The 21518-nt window shown below is 41.5% G+C and overlaps 1 protein-coding gene across 1 annotated transcript in view; it reads right to left on the minus strand.

Moving 5' to 3' along the window:
- Positions 1-8862: 8862 nt before the first annotated feature.
- The window catches only part of mgat4c (mgat4 family member C), a 169549-nt gene continuing 156893 nt past the window's right edge, over positions 8863-21518 (minus strand). The window contains exons 5-7 of the mRNA XM_080476056.1: positions 14910-15055; positions 14126-14273; positions 8863-10624 (exon numbers count right to left, since the gene is read on the minus strand). Of these exons, the coding sequence (XP_080332182.1) occupies positions 9468-10624; positions 14126-14273; positions 14910-15038 (1434 nt within the window). The 5' untranslated portion in view covers positions 15039-15055 and the 3' untranslated portion in view covers positions 8863-9467. The remainder of the gene's footprint in view (positions 10625-14125; positions 14274-14909; positions 15056-21518) is intronic.

Consider the following 21518-nt stretch of genomic DNA (forward strand, 5'->3'; position numbering starts at 1 on the left):
CCAGACGGCTCAGAACTCCTGGAGTGAAATCGAACCAAACTTTAGCAAAGGACGAGAACGGCGGCCACCGGAAGTGGAAATATTTTCGGGATTGTTACGTTACGTTCTAGAACGCACACCGACGTGAACCCAGAAGTGTAGTATGGATGTAATCATGTCCGCGCACAAGCTTGAGCGGTCTGTGGATGTGCAATGTGGAAAGTATGTTTGGGCCTTTACCATTGTGCATGCTCAAATGGTCAGGTGTTCTGGTACTCACAGAACCAACTCCATATGGAGGAAACTAAACAGCACGTTGGCCCTCTCTGTGGGAAATAAGAGGACAAAAAAACCCATGAATGAACAATTGACCGACATAAAGTATTATGCTCACTCTTCAGGAGGGAGTTTCTTTTCACCGAACACTTACAGCTTATAATCCCACATTAACGTGAAGCAAACGTCTGGATTCTGCTGACTGTCCTGACTGTCTCCATAACACTGTAAATAAGAAACGGTCTCCCCTCCTCTCAGACAATGTCAACAAGTGAGTTTGTGTTAGTAGCTGCTGAAGAAGGAGAAACCGGAACATTAATGTGGATAAATGTCCTGAAAAAGAGAGACTTTTTTTTTTATTAACATGAACTGTTAGAGATTTTTAATCATCACATTAAGTGCAGATATATTCCCTTCTTTCTTGAGTCTGCTCATGCAAAATAACCTGCAATTAATATACTTTAAAAATGAATGACATTTAATCATGATTAATCAAAGTTAATCAACAGCAACCCTGTGATTAATCCGATTACAAATGCTAAATCATTTTACAGCACCAATCATAACAAAATGTAATACACTTTTACTAAATTACGTAATAACACACATTTTGCAATATATGGCCTGAATGCCATTTATAATGATTTTTTTGCATATTGCAATAAATTGTGTATGAAGGTGGTTGAACTATGAGAACTCAGAAATTCTAGTGGACAGACGACCAAGTTGGATTGTTATTACGGTGACTGTCAACTATAAAACTACCAAGGCCCAGGAGAATATGGACGGGGAGTCACGACACTCTGGAGGAAACGTTGTTGTCATTGTCCATCGACTCGTGGATGTGAAGTAGAACTAGTTACCACAGCTGTGGTGCATATGTGCAGTGGCGGCGTCTCCTCCGTCTATACGAAAATGGAGGCCGATCATTTCGAAAAGTTGTGTTTTGCCCTGTTTCCTAGAAGAGGGAGATTGGTCGAAAAGTTCCATTTTCAGTGGCTCTGAGCGCCACCGTCATGGGAACAGGCCCAAAATGCAATGAGACTTTTCCATTTTCACTTGAGGATGTGGCGTAAATGGAGCATTAATGGAGTTTTATACGGTCAGAACCACATTCTTGTGTCTGCAAGGCAAAAAAATGAATCAAGGCTCAACACAGTCAAAGACCAAACGGTTGGCATTCATTTGTTTAATCTATTCCCATTTCCAATACATTATATACATTACAACATTTGAAATGATACGTGTAAAAAAATATATGTCATCTTACAATACAGTACCAATTGGAGAACGATGGAAAGTAAGAGAGACACAGGAACGACATCTTGACACACACTCTCTCCACTTGACGATATACACGACTCCGAACCCGTTGTAAGGTAGTATCGGTAAGGGCTTCTACGTACAAACTTGGTATAATTTCATTAGCAGGAGCTGGACAATAATTCAAGAGATCCCTACGTACAAAAAGCTGAGTTGTTTAATCCATTTCAAATGTTTTTTTGTGAGTTTTTCTTTTGTTTTTTGCTCATGCACTTTGTACATGCTCCATTTGGAAGATGGCTCACATTTCAAATAACCCACACATCATATTCACATTCATCACTTTGCTCAGGGCTTGGGGGGATTTGGCCCTTTCACACTCAATATATTTGAACTGACTTGGGATAGGTACCTGCCTCGGCTCCTTTCCTTCTCGCAGGGGCTTGTCGATGCAGCTAAGTGTTTGATTCTTGACAGTTACAAGTACTCGACGAGAGGAAACAACGGTTTTTCTCAGGTACTAAATGTATAACAGATCCCGCGGACACTTTTCACCCAAGGCCGTGTATGGATCGAGGTTTCTAAACATGCTTGCCAATAGCAAAAGAATGCTGTGCACAGCAGATTGCCGACATCCAGTTGAGGAATTTATGCAGCTTTTGTTGTTATCCCCGAGATGTAAATCTGTCTGTAAATCTGCAGCGTGCAGCCGGTCTTGGTTGTACTCTTACCTCAATTAAAGATCAGACGGCCATTTCTCCTCCGGAAATATCAACCTTTCATGAAACGGTTTGCTCTACTTGGACACGAGGCTTATCAAAGCTGTGCATTACGCTTACTCAACACGTAATTGCCTCGCGGTGACTTCGTGTGTTGAAAGCTCATAAGCAGGTAACGCTGGGCTGAATCGGCACCAGAAAGGAACCAGGAGCCGCCGCACCACATTGTGTTTTCCGAGCGTCATCCATTGTGACGACGCCCCCCTCCGAGGAGCTGATCCGTGCAGGTCATGGAATCATTCACTACAATGAATAGTGGCATTCTGGGGGAAATGCTGAGGAAAAACAATAAGCCACACAGCGAGGTGGTGGGCATTCTAATTTGATTTCAGAGAGCACGTGGGGGATTTGCTGCGGAAGGATTTGGAGGCGGTGGAACGAGCCAATCTGCGAAAGGTCTCGATCTGTAACACTGAACAAGACCTTGAGGGAAAACACAAGAACAGGTGGCTGTAACGCAGGAGAAAGCTTCACAAAACTGTCGCAGCATGCTCAATGTCAGTCGACTTCCACGGCGCTCTCCCACTGAAAGTCCGTAAGTATGTAAACATTGACCTCTTTATTGCATTGTTGAGTCAGTCTTTAGTTACCAATCAGATCTGAATATTGCTCACTAATGGATGTTGACTATAACTCAGTCCTCAAAAGCGATAGTATGGTGTGGAAAACTTCAATAAAGAACACACTGCATCGAAGAGGAAGCTTTTAAATGTTGAAATCAACAGAATTTCACACTTTTCAAACTTGATGCCAGCAACAAACGTTGAAATGTTGGGATAAAAGCAACGAAAGACAATCGTATCTTCAATAGTTTAATGGGCAACATGATCGGGTCTGACACGGCAATTTCTCTTTCTGAATAAAAACTGAGACGGGGATTCAACAATCATTGGACTCAGCCTGCAAATAGTGCAAAAACGAGCTATTATAAAAAAAAAAAAGAAATCCCCCTAAACTACCAATCTCACCATTTATCAGATATACTATCATTACATCAGGTTGAGACATCAGGACAATCTCTACATGAAGTAGACAAAGTGAACATCAAATACTGAACGGTTGTGATCTCCATCTTTCAAAGAATGTGCAGGAGCACTCCTGAAAACCAACTGTCTGCGAGCACAGCGCGAGCCTGCATTCGATTGTGTGCAGAAATAAAGAAGAAAACTTTCTCGACTTATTCATGAGGGTCTCAGGTGAAGTGGAGAACGATGCCGAGGTCCAAATAAATCAAAGCATGAAATTGCTTTTGCAAATCTTGGACGTCAACGTCTGTGGCGTGTGCGACGTGAACGCCTGTCAGTAATGCTCCCTGAATGTTCCCACAGAGTCTGTTCGGGGTAGTTTGTTTCGTTTTAGCGAAGGAGTGACAACCACATTCTCTTTGCGTAACAGTAACGACCTCAAGCAGCCATCAATAACCTTTGGTTAAGGACTGTTGGTGGGGCAATGGAAATCACAAGGGGGAACTGAAGGCTTCGCCTACTATGGTTATTCAAAATACACAATGAGACGCTTTCTAGAAACCTAAAGCAGACCTGGAGACTGCTCATTGTTTTATTTTGAAAGCTTCTGCTTCTGTGTATGGATGGGAGTAAATATAACATATCAGAGATCAAAAATCTTTCCTGCAAGAGGCAATAACAAGAGCTGCAGGGGCAACGATGAAAAAAGGTCACACGGAAATGTGAACCAGTATTTTTTTTTTTGCCCCCGTGCTTGTTGAAGTGTTTTTACCAGCTGAAACATTCAGTTTTCTCAGACGCCGAATACTTCCTGGGGCTTGTTAAAAAAAGAAGCTGAGGCAACACAGTGTCCAAGATCCCATCTCAACATTCCTGCGGGCATCAGTTCTTTTTCAAATCAAATCCAATTTGAACATTTTACATGTTGTAACTGTGAGATTTGTATTTATTTTGTGCGAGCATGAGCCAACTGCGCAGCGCTGCATTTTGCTCTCGGTCACATTTTACACACATTCGCTTTCTCTGGTACACGAAAGTGTGAAAAGCTCCAAATTACTCAGCGCGTCACAATCATGAGTCAACGAATCAGATGTTAAATGTGACAAATGTTGGATCTCTAACAACGCAGCGCAAGGAGGGGGGAAAGTGAAAAGCACCTTCAGAGGAGAAAGCCGAGCAGATTTCACCCCCCGGAGCAGTGACAGACATGTTGGCGCCGAGACGAGCGAAAGATCACAGAGAGGCAGCCGTGTAAGGAGCAGAAACACCGAGGCTGTGAGCGCACAACATCGGGGTGGGGAAAGAACGAATTGAGATCCTATAGCTCCGGGGAAGATGTTGTTTTGCTGGTGTAGAGAGTGAGGCAAACACAGACCAATTTACTAGGAGGAAAATTGTGCTGAAAAAAAAAAAAAAAAAAGAAACAAGGAGAGAGAGAGAGAGAGAGAGGGAGAGACGTAAGAGCAGACCTGGCCCATACTTCACTGTGCAATCTAATCTGGGCTCTTGGAGAAGATGGGCGAAAACAAACATTGTTCTCCTGGCAGCGGCCCTGCCAGAACATACAGTGCTGGTTAAACTACGCAACCAAGTACTTCATTAAACCCCGGAGGGGATGCTAAGGACGGGTAAAAGTTGGCAACATGGGATGACGAATATCCAAGGCAGCAATGGCACCTGGCTCTTACCAAGACTCAGGCCCCGTTAACACAACGTTTTTCCATTTTCGTTTCAGAAAAGTTTCACATTCAAACGGCAACGTTTTGAAAACGACGTCCGTTTACATGGAAACAGCAGAAACACTGAAAACGATGCAGTCGGCACATTGAGCCACTAGTGGGTGCTGTTGTTTGTTTTTGTAGTGAAACTACACACACGTGCGTGGAGAGGAATACGCTATTAACATTAACAATAGCTCGTACACGGAAAGTCATATGACCAAACGGCCAAGTTGGATTGTTCGGGTGAATCTCAACTATAAAACTACCAAAACACAACAAAACAAAACAAAACAAAACAAGACAAAACAAAACCCCAATAAAACTACCAAGTTATGACACTCTGGAGGCAAATACCATTCTATTGTCCATCTACTCACACACTATTTACCACAGCTTTGATTTCCACCGTCTACAAAGAGATGGAGCCCGAGCATTTACAGAAAGTTGTTTTTTTCCCCCCGGTTTCCATGGAGACGGACGGAGTCTGACCGTTATTTAAAAAAAATTCCACCTTGGGAGTCGTTTTCACAAAGTTTTAATTTTCAGTGGCTCCGACCATCTTTGTCGTGTAAACGGGAAGGAAAAAAAAAATTACGAAAGTTATGCGTTTTCACTTAAAAACGTTGTCGCGTAAACGGGGCCTCCTTTCTGCTCTATGGAAGAACAAAAACAGATACGTGCACCTCAAAGCACCTTTAATACATCCGGCATACAATCCATCAGAGGGTGTCGTTCAACATGAAAATGCTGGCCAATTACCAAGAAGAACAGCAGACGGAAGTCACCGATCACTTTGACGGTGGCGGCAGGAGCTGGGACCAATGTTGATATTGAGGAAGGTGCTCAGTCGGAGGTGGCGTATGTTTGTGAGGTCGTTAAACACCTCGAGGGGTCACATGACCACTCTTCCCCCATTTGGTATTTGCTTCTGTTCTCAGCACTGGCCACGTGCTCCTGCTAGTACTGCTGGTTCAGATCCCGAAGTGCGGACGGAGGCCTTTTGGGCATATCGGTGTTTGTGTCCGGATTCGAGCGTAAATGCAGGGTTAGCAGGGTTTCAAGGAGGAAACTAATCCAGGGCCATACGAGAAACCGCCGGGGTGACACGAGTGCAGGTCATGAAACATTGCTGAGCGTCTTCAACTGGACTGCATTTTCAAGGAGAACATTCAAATATTACATCACACTTGAAAATAGGTAACCTTCTATCTCATCCATAAATAATCAGTAGAAACAAACCTGCAGTTAATCAGCGGCCCTTTGTTCCCAGATCGAGATTTAGGTTCATTACTCACTCGAAGCAACCTTTGTGAGGCGCTTTCGAAAACACTCATGAGTAATTATCAATTTCATCATCCAGCGATGGCTCGTGTGGTCATTGTTGGGCTGGGCGGTGAAGGTGAATTAATGCCTTTGGACGTCGTGGATCGGCGAAATGTTCGCATAATCATGCATCAATGACCTTAATCTTCAAGAAAGGGTGTGATTTTTTTTTCTTTCCTTGTAATTAACAGCACAATTAATAGTGTGAAGCAAAAGTTTTGACCTTCTTATTTATTAATTTCATTGCTTTCGAATAATTAGAAAAGAAGGGGTGATTTCCAACGTTAATGTGAATGAATCCTGTCGCAACAATGTTTAGTCAGACGGAACATTAAAAGATTTCTGATGTCACATTATTGTTCACAATTTTCCACCTGAACCCTAATCCCCCCCCCCCCCCCCCCCCCCCCAAAAAAAAAATAAAGAAAAAGAAGAAGACAAAAGCAACTGTTGTTTTTGAAGGTTTAGGATCTAATGTGGTTTAATATAAAGGATGATTAGTTGTAGATGGGTTATTCGTTGGTTATTTGTTTATTTGTGGATTATTATTATTGCAAATAAACATCATCAGTAGGGTCAAACTCTGCAAGTTTGTGGACAGATCATTTGAAATGTTTTTCTCTTTGGCCCTTTTTAGTGTCTCACTGATTTTGAGTTGATATGTTGCGGCTCTACTTGTTCATTGATCCTTGGAATTTTATATTAAATACTTGCCTGTTGAATGAATTGATGGGAAGGATTTCATATAAGCCCATTGAGCTTCTTTCCTCTGCTGCACTGTTTGGTTTTATTTCTTGTAATTCTGTATTAAATTGTTATATTGTGCGAAAGAAGAAAAAACAACAACAACAAAAGGCTAATTTGTATTTTTGGGTTGTGACTTGGGGTTTTCACGAAGGTAAAAAAAAAATAAAAAATACTAGTTAAGAACCACATTTAAAAACACACAAAACAAATGTTTGATTGGTTAGACCAGCTTCAGGCCTCAACACTAATGCTGCAATGAGAAGATGTAAAAAGCTAATGGGGGCTGACAAAATACACCTGAACTCATGGCAGCATGGTATCAAACATAACAATACTCCTTAATCTTCAAACTCATCCGATTAAGTGAAAATACAATGAAAATACTTGCCGACTTTGCTATATTAGTTGCCAATTAGCTACTTTTCGGCAACCACCTTTATTACCAAAGAACTGTTTATGATACTCACTTGTTTTGATCAGTTAGATAACTTATATGTCTCAACTCATGTTAAGAGTAGAAATGAATACGAGCCAAGTGAGGAGACGGAGTGTGATTGTCACGGTCAACTTCCTCGTTTTCGTTGTAATGCAATCTGCGCATCCAACCAGAAACCCGTTAAAAACGTCTGTTGGTGAAGGAATATGAGCAAAAACCGCTAACAGGCCTCATTTGCGTGTCGTTTCAAGTGAAAACGGATCGTTTTGTTTACACGGCAACGGCAGAAACACTGAAAAGGAAGTGGTGCGCTTGCCAGTTCACGAGTTGGCGCTGTTGGTGTTGGTCGTTTTAGTAACACCAAGTAAGTATGTGGATATTTGTATCAACAGATGACAAATTTGTTTTGTTATTACGATGATTTACTACCATGTAAAACTACCAAGTCCCAGGAGAATATGGCCTGGGAGTCATGACACTCTGGAGGAAAACATTGTTGTTGTTGTCCATCGACTCGCACATGTGCAGAGGAGCTGTTTACCATGGCCGTGGTGTGTTTCTGCAGTCGTTTTAAAAGAGTTGTGTTTTCAGTGCGTCCGAGCACCATCGTTGTGTAAATGGTAGGGGTGTAACAGCGTTTGTGTTCGTCCTGTACCGTCACGGTATGGGCGTCACGGTTCGGTGCACAGAGTCATACGAGAATCCTTCTGACCGAGTATTAAAAAAAGTTTGAGTCCTCCCTTCTACCAAGGTGGCGGTAATGAGCCTGACAGCTGCCATTACCCATAATTACAGAAAAAGAAGAAGAAGAAGAAGAAGAAGAGTGATGGTGTGATGGTGAATGTGGATTTAGAGGAGCCGCCAGCTTCGTTGAAATCACGCGTATGGCAAGACTTTGGCTTCTCAGTGCAACATGACGAAAAGCGTCCGCTGGCCATGTTTCACGTGAGGTGTGGCGGTATGTCGCTGGAAACACATCAAACCTGCTAACGCACATAGTGCTTCATCATTGTGATGTGTCTAACCAGGGGCACGAGGAAAAAAATAAAGTTCTGTTTAACAACTTCCCTCCGCTGCTGTTAAGAAGTCTTGTGGTATGAACACAGTCAGACCAGAACCGTCACAGAAGCAACGAGCGTATACACATCCACTGCAAAAAATACGTTCTTTCTACTGCTCTATATGAACAGAATGAATGAATGGCACGAGAACCCTCCTAACGCATGTGTTCTATGTTTTATCTTCTATGTTTCAATTCTATTCTTTTTACTTTTTTATAACCGGAGATGTACAGTTTTGCCGTCTGTTAAAAATAAATGAAAAAAACAACAAAATCTAGTCTCATACATGTCTGACTTTTTTTTTTTTTTTTTCCCCATCGTGCCAAACCCGTACCGAACCGTGACCCCCACACTGAGATATGTACCAAACCGTGACATGTTTGTACCGTCACACGACTCGTAAACTGACCCCAAAACGCAACCAAAGTTTTGTGTTTTCACTTGAAACCTTCGCCGTGTGAGCGGGCCCTTACCTTTGTGTTAGAAGGAGTCATTACTGCGTCACTCCATGGGAACATGTAATAATCATGACCTAAATAGCTTTAAAAAAAAAAAAAACAACAACACAGAATGGTCGCCCAGCCATATGTTAATGGTAACTATCAAAAATTGGGATGAAAAAACCCTTATGTAATGCTGACGCATAATGACTACTCTGAGGTCCGATAAACAGTCCTGGAGAATGACTGTGGAGATGCAACACTTAAGTCACAACTTGCAGGTATAAAAAACTATAGATCAATTTGGCAATCAAAATGAGTATCAACAAATACATACAAAATGAATAAATAAACCTCGAAATACATACATTACTAAACAATATTAAAAAGAGTTGCCTCTACGACATACTAAGAGTCTGTGTATGTGTTTGTGTGAGTGTGAGTGTGTGTGTGTGTGTGTGTGAGTGTGTGTAGTCCTCATTGGCTCGGTGGTTGTGTAGTCCATAAACTTATACTTCGAATAATAATCCATTCCTTCTGGCTGGCTGTCACCACAATACGAACACACTCAATGTCAAAGGCAATCTTGTGGTCTATGTCTTGAACCTCAATGTTGCCGTTTTTAAACTCCCCCAGAGTGATATAAGAGGAGCACTGTTTCCCCTTCTTGGTGCCGACCAGTTTTTCCCCGACTTCCAGAGCTCCGTGGTGAAGGATGTCATTCTGCCGGTCATCAGAGCCAGTGGCGATCTTAATTTTACTAATTTTGGTGGATTTGTTGAAGACTATGACAAAGAAGTCTCCGGTTGAAGGAGGTTTGCCCCAGAAGTACTCGTCCACTGAGCTGTAAGCCTTGGTGGCGTCGTAGTTCTCAAAGACGTTGATGTTGGTGTAAATGCTGGCGGGGGGGTTGTCGGGAATGTCTATGGAGTCTTCCTCAAAGTCGTCGTCCTTCAGCTTGTTCTCTGCTCCTTTATAAGAGGAGTAGTAGCCCATGTGCTGGAACAGAGAGGGCTTGAAGCGGATCACGTCCTTCTGGGCCAGCAGACCCCTGAAGTGGATGAGGAGCCAGTCGCAGGGCATCTCCTGGTAGAACATGAGGAGGAAGTGAGCCAGGCGCGGCAGGTCCCTGGAGTGGTACAGCTTCCCGATGTAGCCCAGCTTGGAGAACTCCAACATCACCCAGTAGGAACCTTCTCTGGAGGTGATCACCTTCTTCAGCGCCGTCAGGAAGTTCCTGGAGCAGCGCACGTCGTCCTCCAGCATCATGTAGAAGTGAGAGAGGTTTGTGCAGAAGTTGAGGAGGAAAGCGTAGTCCACGTTCTGCTTGGAGCGGAAACGGACCCGGTCCTCCGGGTCGTTGTAGTTTCTCTTCAGTCCGTCCAGAGATGGATAGTACTCCTCCGGGGCCTGGATGACCAGGAGGCGTCCGGCTATGATGTGATGAGCAAACTTCCTGGTGATGTCCTGGACCAGATTCTCACACCAGACCAGGTCGAAGTCTGCCAGATGGACGACAACAACAATCTCCTTCAGCTCCTCATAGCTGGACTGGTCGAAGATGGATTTGATTGTTTCCAGAAGGTAGTTTCCTCTTTTTCTTTTGACCGATGACAGTCCGATGGTGAGATACTCTGTGGACAACAAAAAAAGATTAAAATGTTGGAGAAACACACTTGGAAAGGTTCAGAATGTACGATTCTGTGGGCTCCATAAGGAGAAGTGGAACAATAACCAGCTTAAACATTGAACTGCGCCATTCTACAGCATGTTTTTAAAGTAACCTTCAACGGGATACAAGTTTGGATTTGGAGATTGCGCGTTGCATTTAGGGCCATTGTTGTTTCCAATGTAAACATACAGAAAGATCACATTTTGTTCGATCTACTTGTTAGTTCCCAGATGACCTCTTGGTTGCACAATCACTGCGGTCATGTAAACTTCCACATGAATGAAGCTTCAGCGTTGCTGCATTGACGTGTTTGGAAAGAAATCCCCCAAAAGGAGAAGGAGGAGACAACCTGGAGGGTGATGTTACAAATGGAGCTTGAAGTGAGTTTTTAGTGTCTATTAGCATCTGCTAGCATGCTACCTTAGCATCTACTGTTGTGGATTTTCATTTTCCAACAATACACACAAGCAGCTTGTTTCCTGCAGGTTGCAGCAGCAGCTGCCGCTATGACTCCCCAGATATCAGACACAATCTGATAGTGGTTGCGGGTTTCCGGACTGTCCCTCGGCCGTCCTGCAACCGTGCACAAAGCCCCGGTCAGTTTGAGCTGTGACCGGAGATTTAACTAACGATTCTCCCGTAATCTGATTTTTCGTTTTGTTTGTTGGAGCCTGAAAGCATATAAAGTCTGTACTCGTCCAACTTGTTATGAACTTTCCTGTTAAAGCATTCTATCAACCCTTACTTTCGTTTTAGCATTTGTGCTTTTTGATTCATTGTGGCCTCCATAATTGTCCTCAAAGTGAAAAAACACAAACAACAAAAACAATCTGATTCACCCATTCACACACACACACACACACACACACACACACACACACACACACACACACACTGGAGGCAGCCGCCATGCAAGGCGCTCGGTTCATCCCTTGGGAGCAGTTTGGGGGTTCAGTGCCTTGCTCAAGGAGACTTCCACATGTGGACAGGTGGCGATGGGGAATCAAACCTCTAACATCCCGATTGGGAGGCGACCACTCTCCCAACATTTTCTATTTGTGCTCTTTCTTTATATTTGTGTTGTTGCTTTTGTAAATGTGATCGGGATTTTTGTTTTTTTGTATTTGTGTTGCTGGTTTAAAATCTTTTTTAAATTTATTTAGTATTTGTGTTGTTACTTTTGTATCTTTGTAGTTTTTGAGTGCGACTTTTACATTTGTGTTGTTGATTTGATAGTTATGTTATTTTGCTTTTGCAATTGCTTTTGTATTTCTCTTGTGTTCTTTGTTTTTGTGTTACTTTGTTTTAGTGTTGTTGCTTTTGGAATCTTATGGCTCTGTCATTTGTGTTGTTGCTTTATAATGTGTTGCTTTGATATGTACGTTGCTTCTTTTGCAATTCATTGCCTTTTGTAATTGTATTGCGGTTTTTGCTTTTGTGTTTTTGGTGACTTCTTCAAGGTTTGACAAATGAATTTGAACTGATAATGTTGGTGCAGCGGTGGCCCAGACCAGTGATTCCCAACTAGGAGGGGGTCAGAGATTCATGAGGGGTCACAACGCCCTCTTGATTTTAAGGCAGGGGTGTCAAACATAAGGCTCGTGGGCCAAAACCGGCCCTCAGGAGGCTCCAATTTGGCTAGACCATCAAGCAAATTGGATAAACTTCAAAGATTTTTTGACAAATTTTTTAAGAGTAAGTGAAACAACACAACACTGAGACCTGAGCTGAGATACAGTATCAGTGGTGCTGCCATGAAAGATAGCAGGTTCCTTCAACTTTTTTTTAGTACTTGTACAGGCTGTGGCGGGGGGTCGTCCAGGTTTACACTGGTGAAATTGTAGGGTCTATCAAGAAAGACGTTGGTCGTCACTGACTGAGAGGTTAGAGAAGGGATTTGGTTCAGAGGTTTCAATCTGAGAGGCGACAGGTCGGACTGTGGCTCCCTGAGCGAAGCACCTTCTTCCTTTTCTTATTCTTTATAATATTCATACAAATTATTTCATGTCTGTGGACACTTTGATAATGAGCTTGATGCAAAGTTGCTGTGAAAATATCAACACAAAGCAGCTGTTTGAGCAGTGCCTAAATATAGATGAAATGAATATTCATGGGGGAAAAAAAAAGAGGATTCATTGGAGATCAAACGACACCAAAGACTGCTTTCATGCTGCAAAGTCCAGTTTACAGTTTAGGAAAGAAACTTTGATATTTCATGTGTTCCATACCGTGATCATTTAGTCTAAGAGAACTGAGTGGAACTAATCATGTCGTGTTGATCTCTTTGTCCTAATCTCACACACCCCACCCTTCGCTTTACAGCATATTAATGCGATGGCACCTTAAAAAGTGTTCATCAGATCATGAAATTCAATAATATAAGACTGAACACACTTCAAGTGTGAAAGTTCTTCACGTGAGAGGAATATAGCCTTAACTCAAGTACAAATTGAAAAACATGCTCTTTTTTTATGAATCAAATTCCCATATACAACCACTTCTTGTCAGCTGACTTGAATTCCTCACTGTCTTCACGTTAGTTGCTGTTATGTGGAACTGCATCGGTAGAATCTAAGGGCCAGTTTACATGACAACGTTTTCATTTGAAAAGCATTTTTTTCAGTTCGGTTGCCCGTTTAGGCGGCAACGGTGCTCTGGAGCCACTGAAAACAGTTCCCAAGGTGGAACTTCGCGAAAGCTCCGTCGCCATGTAAACGGGGGGGAAAACATCACCTTCTGGAAACGATCGGGCTCCGTCCTGATAGATGGTGGAAGCACTGCTAATGCGCACCACAGCCAGGGTCAAAGCAAGCGGACAGAGTGGAGAGTCACCATAATAACAATTCAACCCCATCTTCTGTCCAGACGCTCAATTGTTAATGTTTATAGCCTAATGCTCCGTCACAAAAACGACCACAAGCGTCAATTTGTGGCCTGGCATGCTGACTACGTCGTTTTCCGTGTTTCTGCCGTTGGCGGTTTAACGGACATTGCTTTCAAAATGTTGTCACGTAAACGTGAAACGTCCCCCCCCAAGGAAAAACTAAGCATTTTCACGTGAGACGTCGTTGTGTAAACGGGGCCTAAGAGAGTGTTATCCACCAGATGTTGATACAATTTAAAAGATATTTATTGGAAATTTCTTTGAAGCTTTGTGGCCCGGAAAACATTTTTTTTTTGGGTTGTGTTAAAGAAGTCCTTTCAGGTGAAATAGAAAAAAAAACCAGCTTCAGTGAGCAGATTGTAAAATATGGGAGAAGAGTTGTGCACAGTGTTTTATGTTGAGGTAAAGAAGATCTGTAGAGCAGTTTGACTTTATTGCTGGGCTCTAAATCCCCACGTCACAGACTTTAACTTCTTATTCTCAGCTCATGTTCACAAAAGCAATTCACCGCAAATGGCTCAAGCTGAAGGGAAAAAAATACTCAAGGCAAATGTCTGAGCGGAGAAACAGTGAACTCACTCTTGCGGTTCAGCGGGGTTCCAGCGAGATAGCGGTACGTGACGTTGATGGTTCCCGAGAAATTGCTGAGATCCCTGAAGGTGTGAACGTATCGTTCTGAGCTCGGAGGGTGGACAGACATTTCCCTAAGCTGCCTTTTATCCCCTTCCTGTAACATGCAAAAGACATCATGAATAACAGAAGAACAATGCGCCGGAAAATGAAAAAAAAGAACAGAGAAGAAATTTGTCTGAAAAAATGCCTGTTTTCTACTGTGAAAAGCTGCATTCAGAGGCGACCCATGCTTTTGTTTCTGAACTTGTCTTCACCATCCTGTACAAACTTGACTCAGTATGTGTTCTGATGTGAACCCTTGATGTTTGGAAGACGAAAGGAATCCCAAAACCTCTCTGGGCGGTTTGCACAGCTGAGCAGATGGACTTGTGAAGAGCGGCAATGAGCTGAAAACGCTAGCAGCCTCTTAATAATTTAAATAACAAACACAGATAATGTACTGCGATCGCCAAGTTTTGATGGCATCATGAATAAAGAATAAATCATCTGGATGAATTCAGCACGGGTTCGTGCTATGAAAATTTAAACAGATTCCCTTTAAAAACAAGTAATTATAAAAGCAGACAACAGGGATGGAGCGAACAACATTTTTAGATTAACTTGCTTTTCTTCAGTTTTGCAACGTTTTTTGTTAATAAAACTTCAAGAGGAAATGCAAATATTAAGAGTGTGCTAATTTAGATGTCGCTTGAGGAAGAATAATCGCAATTTAGGACATCGATTTACTAACCAGGACGTAGCCGTCTTCAATATAGAGGTTCAGGAAGAGGAGGAAGGTGATGAGGAAGCCGAGGAAGGGAATCGTGGAGCGTTTCCTCAGACACCTCATCTTGTCCAGGGATTTCCACACCAGCCTCATGGTGCACTCGCTGGATTCTGTATGAGACAAAGGAGAGGAGAAGAAACCTGTTAGGCTCGCTCGTTTTGATAATGATTTTCCTTTCAAATTGAGTGTACACAGTTTGTTTTGGCCTGAGGGCCTTTTGAGGGGTGTAATAGATCAAACATAGTATGTAAATGTAATTTAAATCAACAAAATCGGTCTCTTGTGGCTCAAGTCAAGGTCAGCAATTCGACTTTATGCTGACGGCACTTTCATCATTTAGTGACCTGTAACCCGATCAGACAATGCAAAAGCTGCAACTCCATTGCAAGATTTTAGATTGGATTTAAAAAGTAAATCCATGATCTTTTCAGTAGCTAATTACTACTATGAAACTCAGACTTGCTGCACCTTATCTGCACGGAAGCCTTTCGAATACTATATGACTCAACTCCTGTTTTACTGGGATGGACTCTTAACTGTTGTTCATTTATCGTTATCGTTATTGTTTTGTGGCTTCTTGTAATTATCCAGCTATCGTCCACATTATGATGTTCTTAAGGCATGAAGACAAAAGTAATATAAACGTGGCAGAATGCATCAAACACAAGTGTGTAAATGTGTTTTAAATCATCAAAATGTGTCTCCTGTGGCTTAATTCAAGGTCAACAATATGACCGTACGCCGATGACACTATCATTTATTCACCTGTTCCCCCGGAATATCAGACAATGCAAAAGCTGCAACTCCATTGCAAGATTTTAAATCGAATTTAAATCCTGAAAAAAATCCACGGTCATTTCAAAACACTGACAAAAACCGATGAAAACAATGATAAATAAAAAAACTACACATTTAAATAAGACATGACAATCCCAAAAAGCTAAAATAGTGATGGAAAATGCAAAAATTCTAAATTAAATGATGACAATAAACACATGGAAAAATGATCAAAATGAGACCAAAAATAAAAAGGCACAGATAAGAATAAATATAATTTTGAAGTGAAAAACAAAACAAAAACTGCCAAATCATGGTAGATATACTACGAACTGAAGTAAAAAAAAATAAAAAATCATCATGGCTCATATAACAACAACAAAAGGATAAAAAGTGAAAGAAAGCTACTTGAAAAATGAAAACAAAAAACAATATAAAAACTAAAAAGACAAAGATGTGAGGCAAAAATTGAAAACAAAAATAATGTAGATGGAAACAAAAAATAATGAGGAGAAAAAAGCGGAAAAACAATGTCAGATAGATCTTAAATGACTACAACCGAAAAACATTGGTTTGCTTTGCGCCTTTCACTCGTAGGATAATTTTACATTTCGGTGCCCCTGGGGTTTCTTTTCTGTTCTTTCTGTTGTTCATTAAGTTTTCACGCGAGCATCACAATTTACCAGAAAAAAAAAGGACTTTGGAATGTGGAGAAAAAAAAAAGCAACGCATGAGGAAAAAGATCTGAACCAAACATAAATGAGAACGATTGCCTGAACAGAATTATCGGTAAAATGTGACTTTATTTACTGCTCAGGATTAATGTGGAGCCCTGAAGCGTTGAAGGCTTCGACAATCTGCCGTTTCAATCCTTTCTCACGCGGTTCTGGTCAGAGAAGTGGTGCTTTCACTGGCTCTTATCCCCGCTGCTCGAGAAAAGGTGACTATTTCTTCTCTGCAGATTACGGGCCACCACCACTCAAGAGAAGTCAATTCAATTTTCATTTCAGCTCACTTTATTTCAGAATTGTGGCTGATAAAAGTAAGAAAAAAAAAAAAGATCGAAGAGACAAAAGGTAAAAAAGATGAGAAAGTTAAAAAAAAAGAAAAAAGAAGAGACAGCAGAGCATAAAATGGATTTTTCACACATGGTGCCAATAGACTGTGTCAGGCTGCAACCAGTGAGGTGAATTATGCATCACCAAGTGAACTGTTACTGTAGCACCACTTCCTTTGCCAAGGAACACGTTGGTAGATGATCACTCTTACAAAACACAGAATTATTCAGCATTATCCGCCGCTGAAACTTTTTCGTGACTGTGTAACTTAACTCCTGTTTACTTTGAAGGGCCCTTATGTGTTGGTAGTTTAGCTCCGATTGTGCTGTTACACAGTTCAAATGTTTAAAGTGTATTTCTGTTAAAAAGTCTATTAGGAAGTGTTTCTCTTATTGTGCTGCGGAAAGAACAGGAAGGGAGTGTCCCCTAGTGGTGTCACGTGACTTGTATTGGGAGAAAATGGCAGCATGGTGTTGTCGTGTAACGTGGTTCGAATCAGTGGCATCTGCAATACGTCTCAAGCCTTTGATAGCATCGTGGGTATGTATTCTTAGATGATTCTCTTTTAGAATGAATGTTTTATTTTGTGAGCTATAATTGTGTGATTGGTGGAGATGTGTTCAGCATAGTAATGTAGCAATCTTTCAGAAGTGCACAGGCTTAAATACAAATATATACTTTAGCTCATTAAAATAGGTTAAATAATACAGGTAATAGGTTAAAATACAATAAATACAGTAAGGATAAAAACGGATTTATTTCATGTGAATGTGTATATTTACAATGTGTATATGGACATGTAAATACAGCAAAAGGCTGATTATGTTTTCTGTGTGTTTTAGTTTCACACTTTTCTGCAACTTCAATAAACCTGTGGACAAGCGGACAACGTCTTCAGAGTCTTGGAGTTAGAAAAGAGTTTAGCTGCCAGTCAAGATATATACAGCACATATATTAAGGACAGAACACCGATATTTAGTTGCATAACTCGGTTTCTTTAAAAGCCTGATTCGTACTCCAAACGCAATGTCTTCGGTGCCGTCGTCAACGCTTTGCACCCCCCTGATAGTTTTGGACGACACCGTGCAGGAAGCGAGTTTGTAGCTCACCGCTACAGCCTGCTGGCTTGCACCCAAAGATAAACTTTACAGCGTCAATGCCAATCGCTGTGCCAAAATGCTCAATACCAACGACTTTAATGCAGTTTCATGGCTGATCTTTCTACGCCCCCTACTGTTATGGCGGTGAACTACATGCATATAACCTCGGCGCAGAATTTTGTGGCGTGAAGAAACTGAGTAGCTGTATGTGTACTGTCGACGCAGTGGTATATATCAACCTTAAAAACTGCTAAGATCTGGATATTAGAGCATCTTCCGCCCCCGACGTATCTCCACCTGAACTCAGTCAGTGAATCAGGACCCATTTACACGACAACGTTTCAAGTGAAAATGAAGATTTTTCTGCCTTTTCGATTCAGAAAAATTTCACGTTAACAAGGCAAAGTTTTCAAAACGATGTCTGTTTCCACTGCAATCGCAGAAACACTGAAAACATTGTCGTTAGCCCGCCAGGTCATGAGTTGGCGCTGTTGGTTGTTTTTGTAATGAAACCACACACACACACATGCGTGCAGGGTTGGGGTTGGGTTTAGCAGAAGCAGCATCTCTGCTGTCAACAAGGAGACGGTGTTTCAGAAAATAACGGCTCCCCAGTGTAAACAGGAGCAGTTTCCAAAAAGTTGTATTTTCAGGAATTCATATTTGCTCATATTTCAGGAGCTTGCAAAACTGGAAAAACAGCTCATCTTCTGCATTAAGCAGCAAATTAAAATTTGCATAAAATGATTTAAAGCACACTATAGAAAAGCATTAATTTACTCTTATTAAAACATACATTTCTCCTGCAATTGTTGTAAGAACTGTATTTCTTTTCCCAATTGTGAGAACAGGATGTGGCCAGATTATGCATAAAATATAAATTACGCTATTAAAAACTGAACCTATTCAGACAAAACAATAAGGGCAACAGTACTTTATATAGTGGCTTTATATAAGAATGCACCAGAATCCAATGCAAAACTTTTAATTAGCACAGAAACAGGAAGAAAGCCACTCAAAAGCTCTTAAAAATAATGTGGAAAATGTACAAAACGTCCATCATCCGATCATAAAAAACTACAAGCCATGCAGCATGGCAGTTTGTGGGGACAATGTGTTCCTGCCCACCACACTAGGGTGGAATGAAACTTCTCCAGAAAGTTCTCACCTTTGTAAAGAACATTAAATATTGATATTTGTGAATACACTGAACCTGCAGTGTGCTTTATATTCGCTCATGAGCCCGGTCTGGTTGGGGGGGAAGAGGGGGGGGGGGTTCGCTGAGCGTCCTGGCTGAAGTTATGGCGTCGCAGTTACACCTGCTTCCAGATGAAGTCTGACTGGAAGCGCAGCGAGCAGTGAGGGAGACGCAGGAGCGGCTGTGCTTGTAAAACCTATTGATTTTTAGAGGAGACGCATGAGCTGCCATGGACACTGTGGAGGAATCAGCTTGTTCTGTGGGGTGGAAAGTCCAGAATGTAAACTGTAAGGCCGGCCGTCCTGCTGACCGCTCCAACAACTGGTGGAGAGAACATTGGAAAAGTTAGTTTCTTTCAGTCCAGGAGAGTGTGCACGATGGGGGACAGACTTTGTTTTGACAATCTGCTTATTGTTTGGATTATTTTTGATTGATTTTAAGAAAGGCTCACACAGTTGTGGAGAAAACAGTATTTCCCTTTAACGAACACCTAGAACAGGTGTTTGAGACCTTTACATTCCAATTTTCACGGCTGTCTTGAACGTAGACATCTAAGTTAATGGCTGTAGACACAAAATACAAGGTTGCATTAATAAAATGCCACTAGTACAATTTAAGATATATATTTTAATACGTTTAGCGTGTAGTGGCCTCATCTAGAAGGACCATGAAAATAAAAACCACTACTCGAGTGTAATTGTTCAAAGTTCGCAGATATGGGTCCACCTCATAAGGCATCAGAGAAAGTAAATCCAATTATATAATATTAAAAAAAATCCTAAAGAATGTCCTAAAATGTAACTTACTAATTAATGACATGGAAATTAAACAGGTGTCTTGTGCAACACTTCTGGTTGTTTTAGTTGATGAGAGGAAAGTCCTGTAGAATCATCACAAGTTTCCTATTTAGTAAATAAGTCCTGTCTAATGTCACTTTACCGGAGTTTAATATATCTCCACCTCACATATGGTAATATTGTCTCAGCCGCCTTATTCGTCAAACACCTCTCATACAAAAAGATTTTAACAATGATTTCATACTCCAGAAGTCAAGAGTCAACTGCACCTCTGGTTAGAAGGTTTCATCTATAAGAAGATGCATTATTATGTATAAATTAATTCCTAATAAACAGTTTTTCTTCTAATCATCCAACATTCACTCAGACCCAACGAGGAACCAAAAGACTTGTAGCTGCCACTTTGTCGAACCTCCAAACATCGACTTTCTAGAACACTTCACGGTCCCTCTTTGGCAGCCTGTAAAGTCACATTTAATTCTAATTCTTTCCTCTCCCACACAGTTTGGGTTCATCTCCTTGTAATTATGTATTAAAACTTATTTTGTGCAAATAAAGGAAACCGCTATTTCTACATATGTATTATGTAACACAATCCAGATTCTGGAAGCCGATGGCCTTCGAGGGTGCTTGTGATCAGTTTTTATGGACAACCTGGGGCTGATGTGAAATTGTAAGACTTCTGAATAAACGGTTGGTCTCTGTCAGAGATGAAACAGAAGGAAAATCAAACTGAGGCTGATAAAGCTAAACTTGCATAAAAGAGGGGGGGGGGCTTATGAGCAGCAGTGAAAGTTACAACACACACAGCTTGAAGGTGGAAGTGAAAGTAGGCGTCAGGCAAAACAGTGCAACTGACTGAGGAGGGAAAAAACAGTAAGAGTGGTAAAAATGGTGTTTGGTCTTTCCTTTGTCAGCAATTAGGCGTCAGGATGTGCTTTTGTTGCAGCGGCGCCGCAGAGCCCCCCCAAGACGCCTAATAGAATACAAACTACCTCTAAGCTCAGTTCAATGACCGCACACACATCGATCACTCGCACCGAGAGTCAGATTCTCCGGGGGATTCGGCTCGTCAATACCTCTTTGTGCACACTTGAAAACCAAATTTAACATATCCATCCGTTGCAACGTGTTTTTCTGCAATTTTTTTTTTTTTATCAACTCAGCTTGGCAGAATCTGCAATTAGAGGCAAATATGACATTTAGGGATCATTTTCCTCTTGCGTCATGTCATCAAACAAATAAACACACCGGGCTGGAGTGTAAGAACAAATGTTGTGAAACGGGAAATGGAGTTTTATAAGGATGAAAATCGATTCTAATCAGGGAAAGATGGTGATCCGGTCGTCACGATTTCTTCCCACTTTTCAAACAACGACACACCTGAACCGTTTTAAATATAATAGAATAAATGGCAAGGAAGGACAAAATGAGGAACATGAGGAACAATGTGCAGTTATGCACAATCAGCTGAACCTGTGATGTGCAACAATCTTGTTGAGCTTTGCTTTCACATTATGATCTGTGATAAATACAAACAGTGACAGAGATGACTCTAAGACTCTGTTTGGTTGTTTTCTACCTGCTGAGCAGCCGGTCCGGGTGGTGGGTTTCCGTTTGATCGCCAACGTATGTTGACATGC

The sequence above is a fragment of the Lipophrys pholis genome, assembly GCF_963383615.2.
Source record: "Lipophrys pholis genome assembly, chromosome: 11".
Taxonomy (NCBI): domain Eukaryota; kingdom Metazoa; phylum Chordata; class Actinopteri; order Blenniiformes; family Blenniidae; genus Lipophrys; species Lipophrys pholis.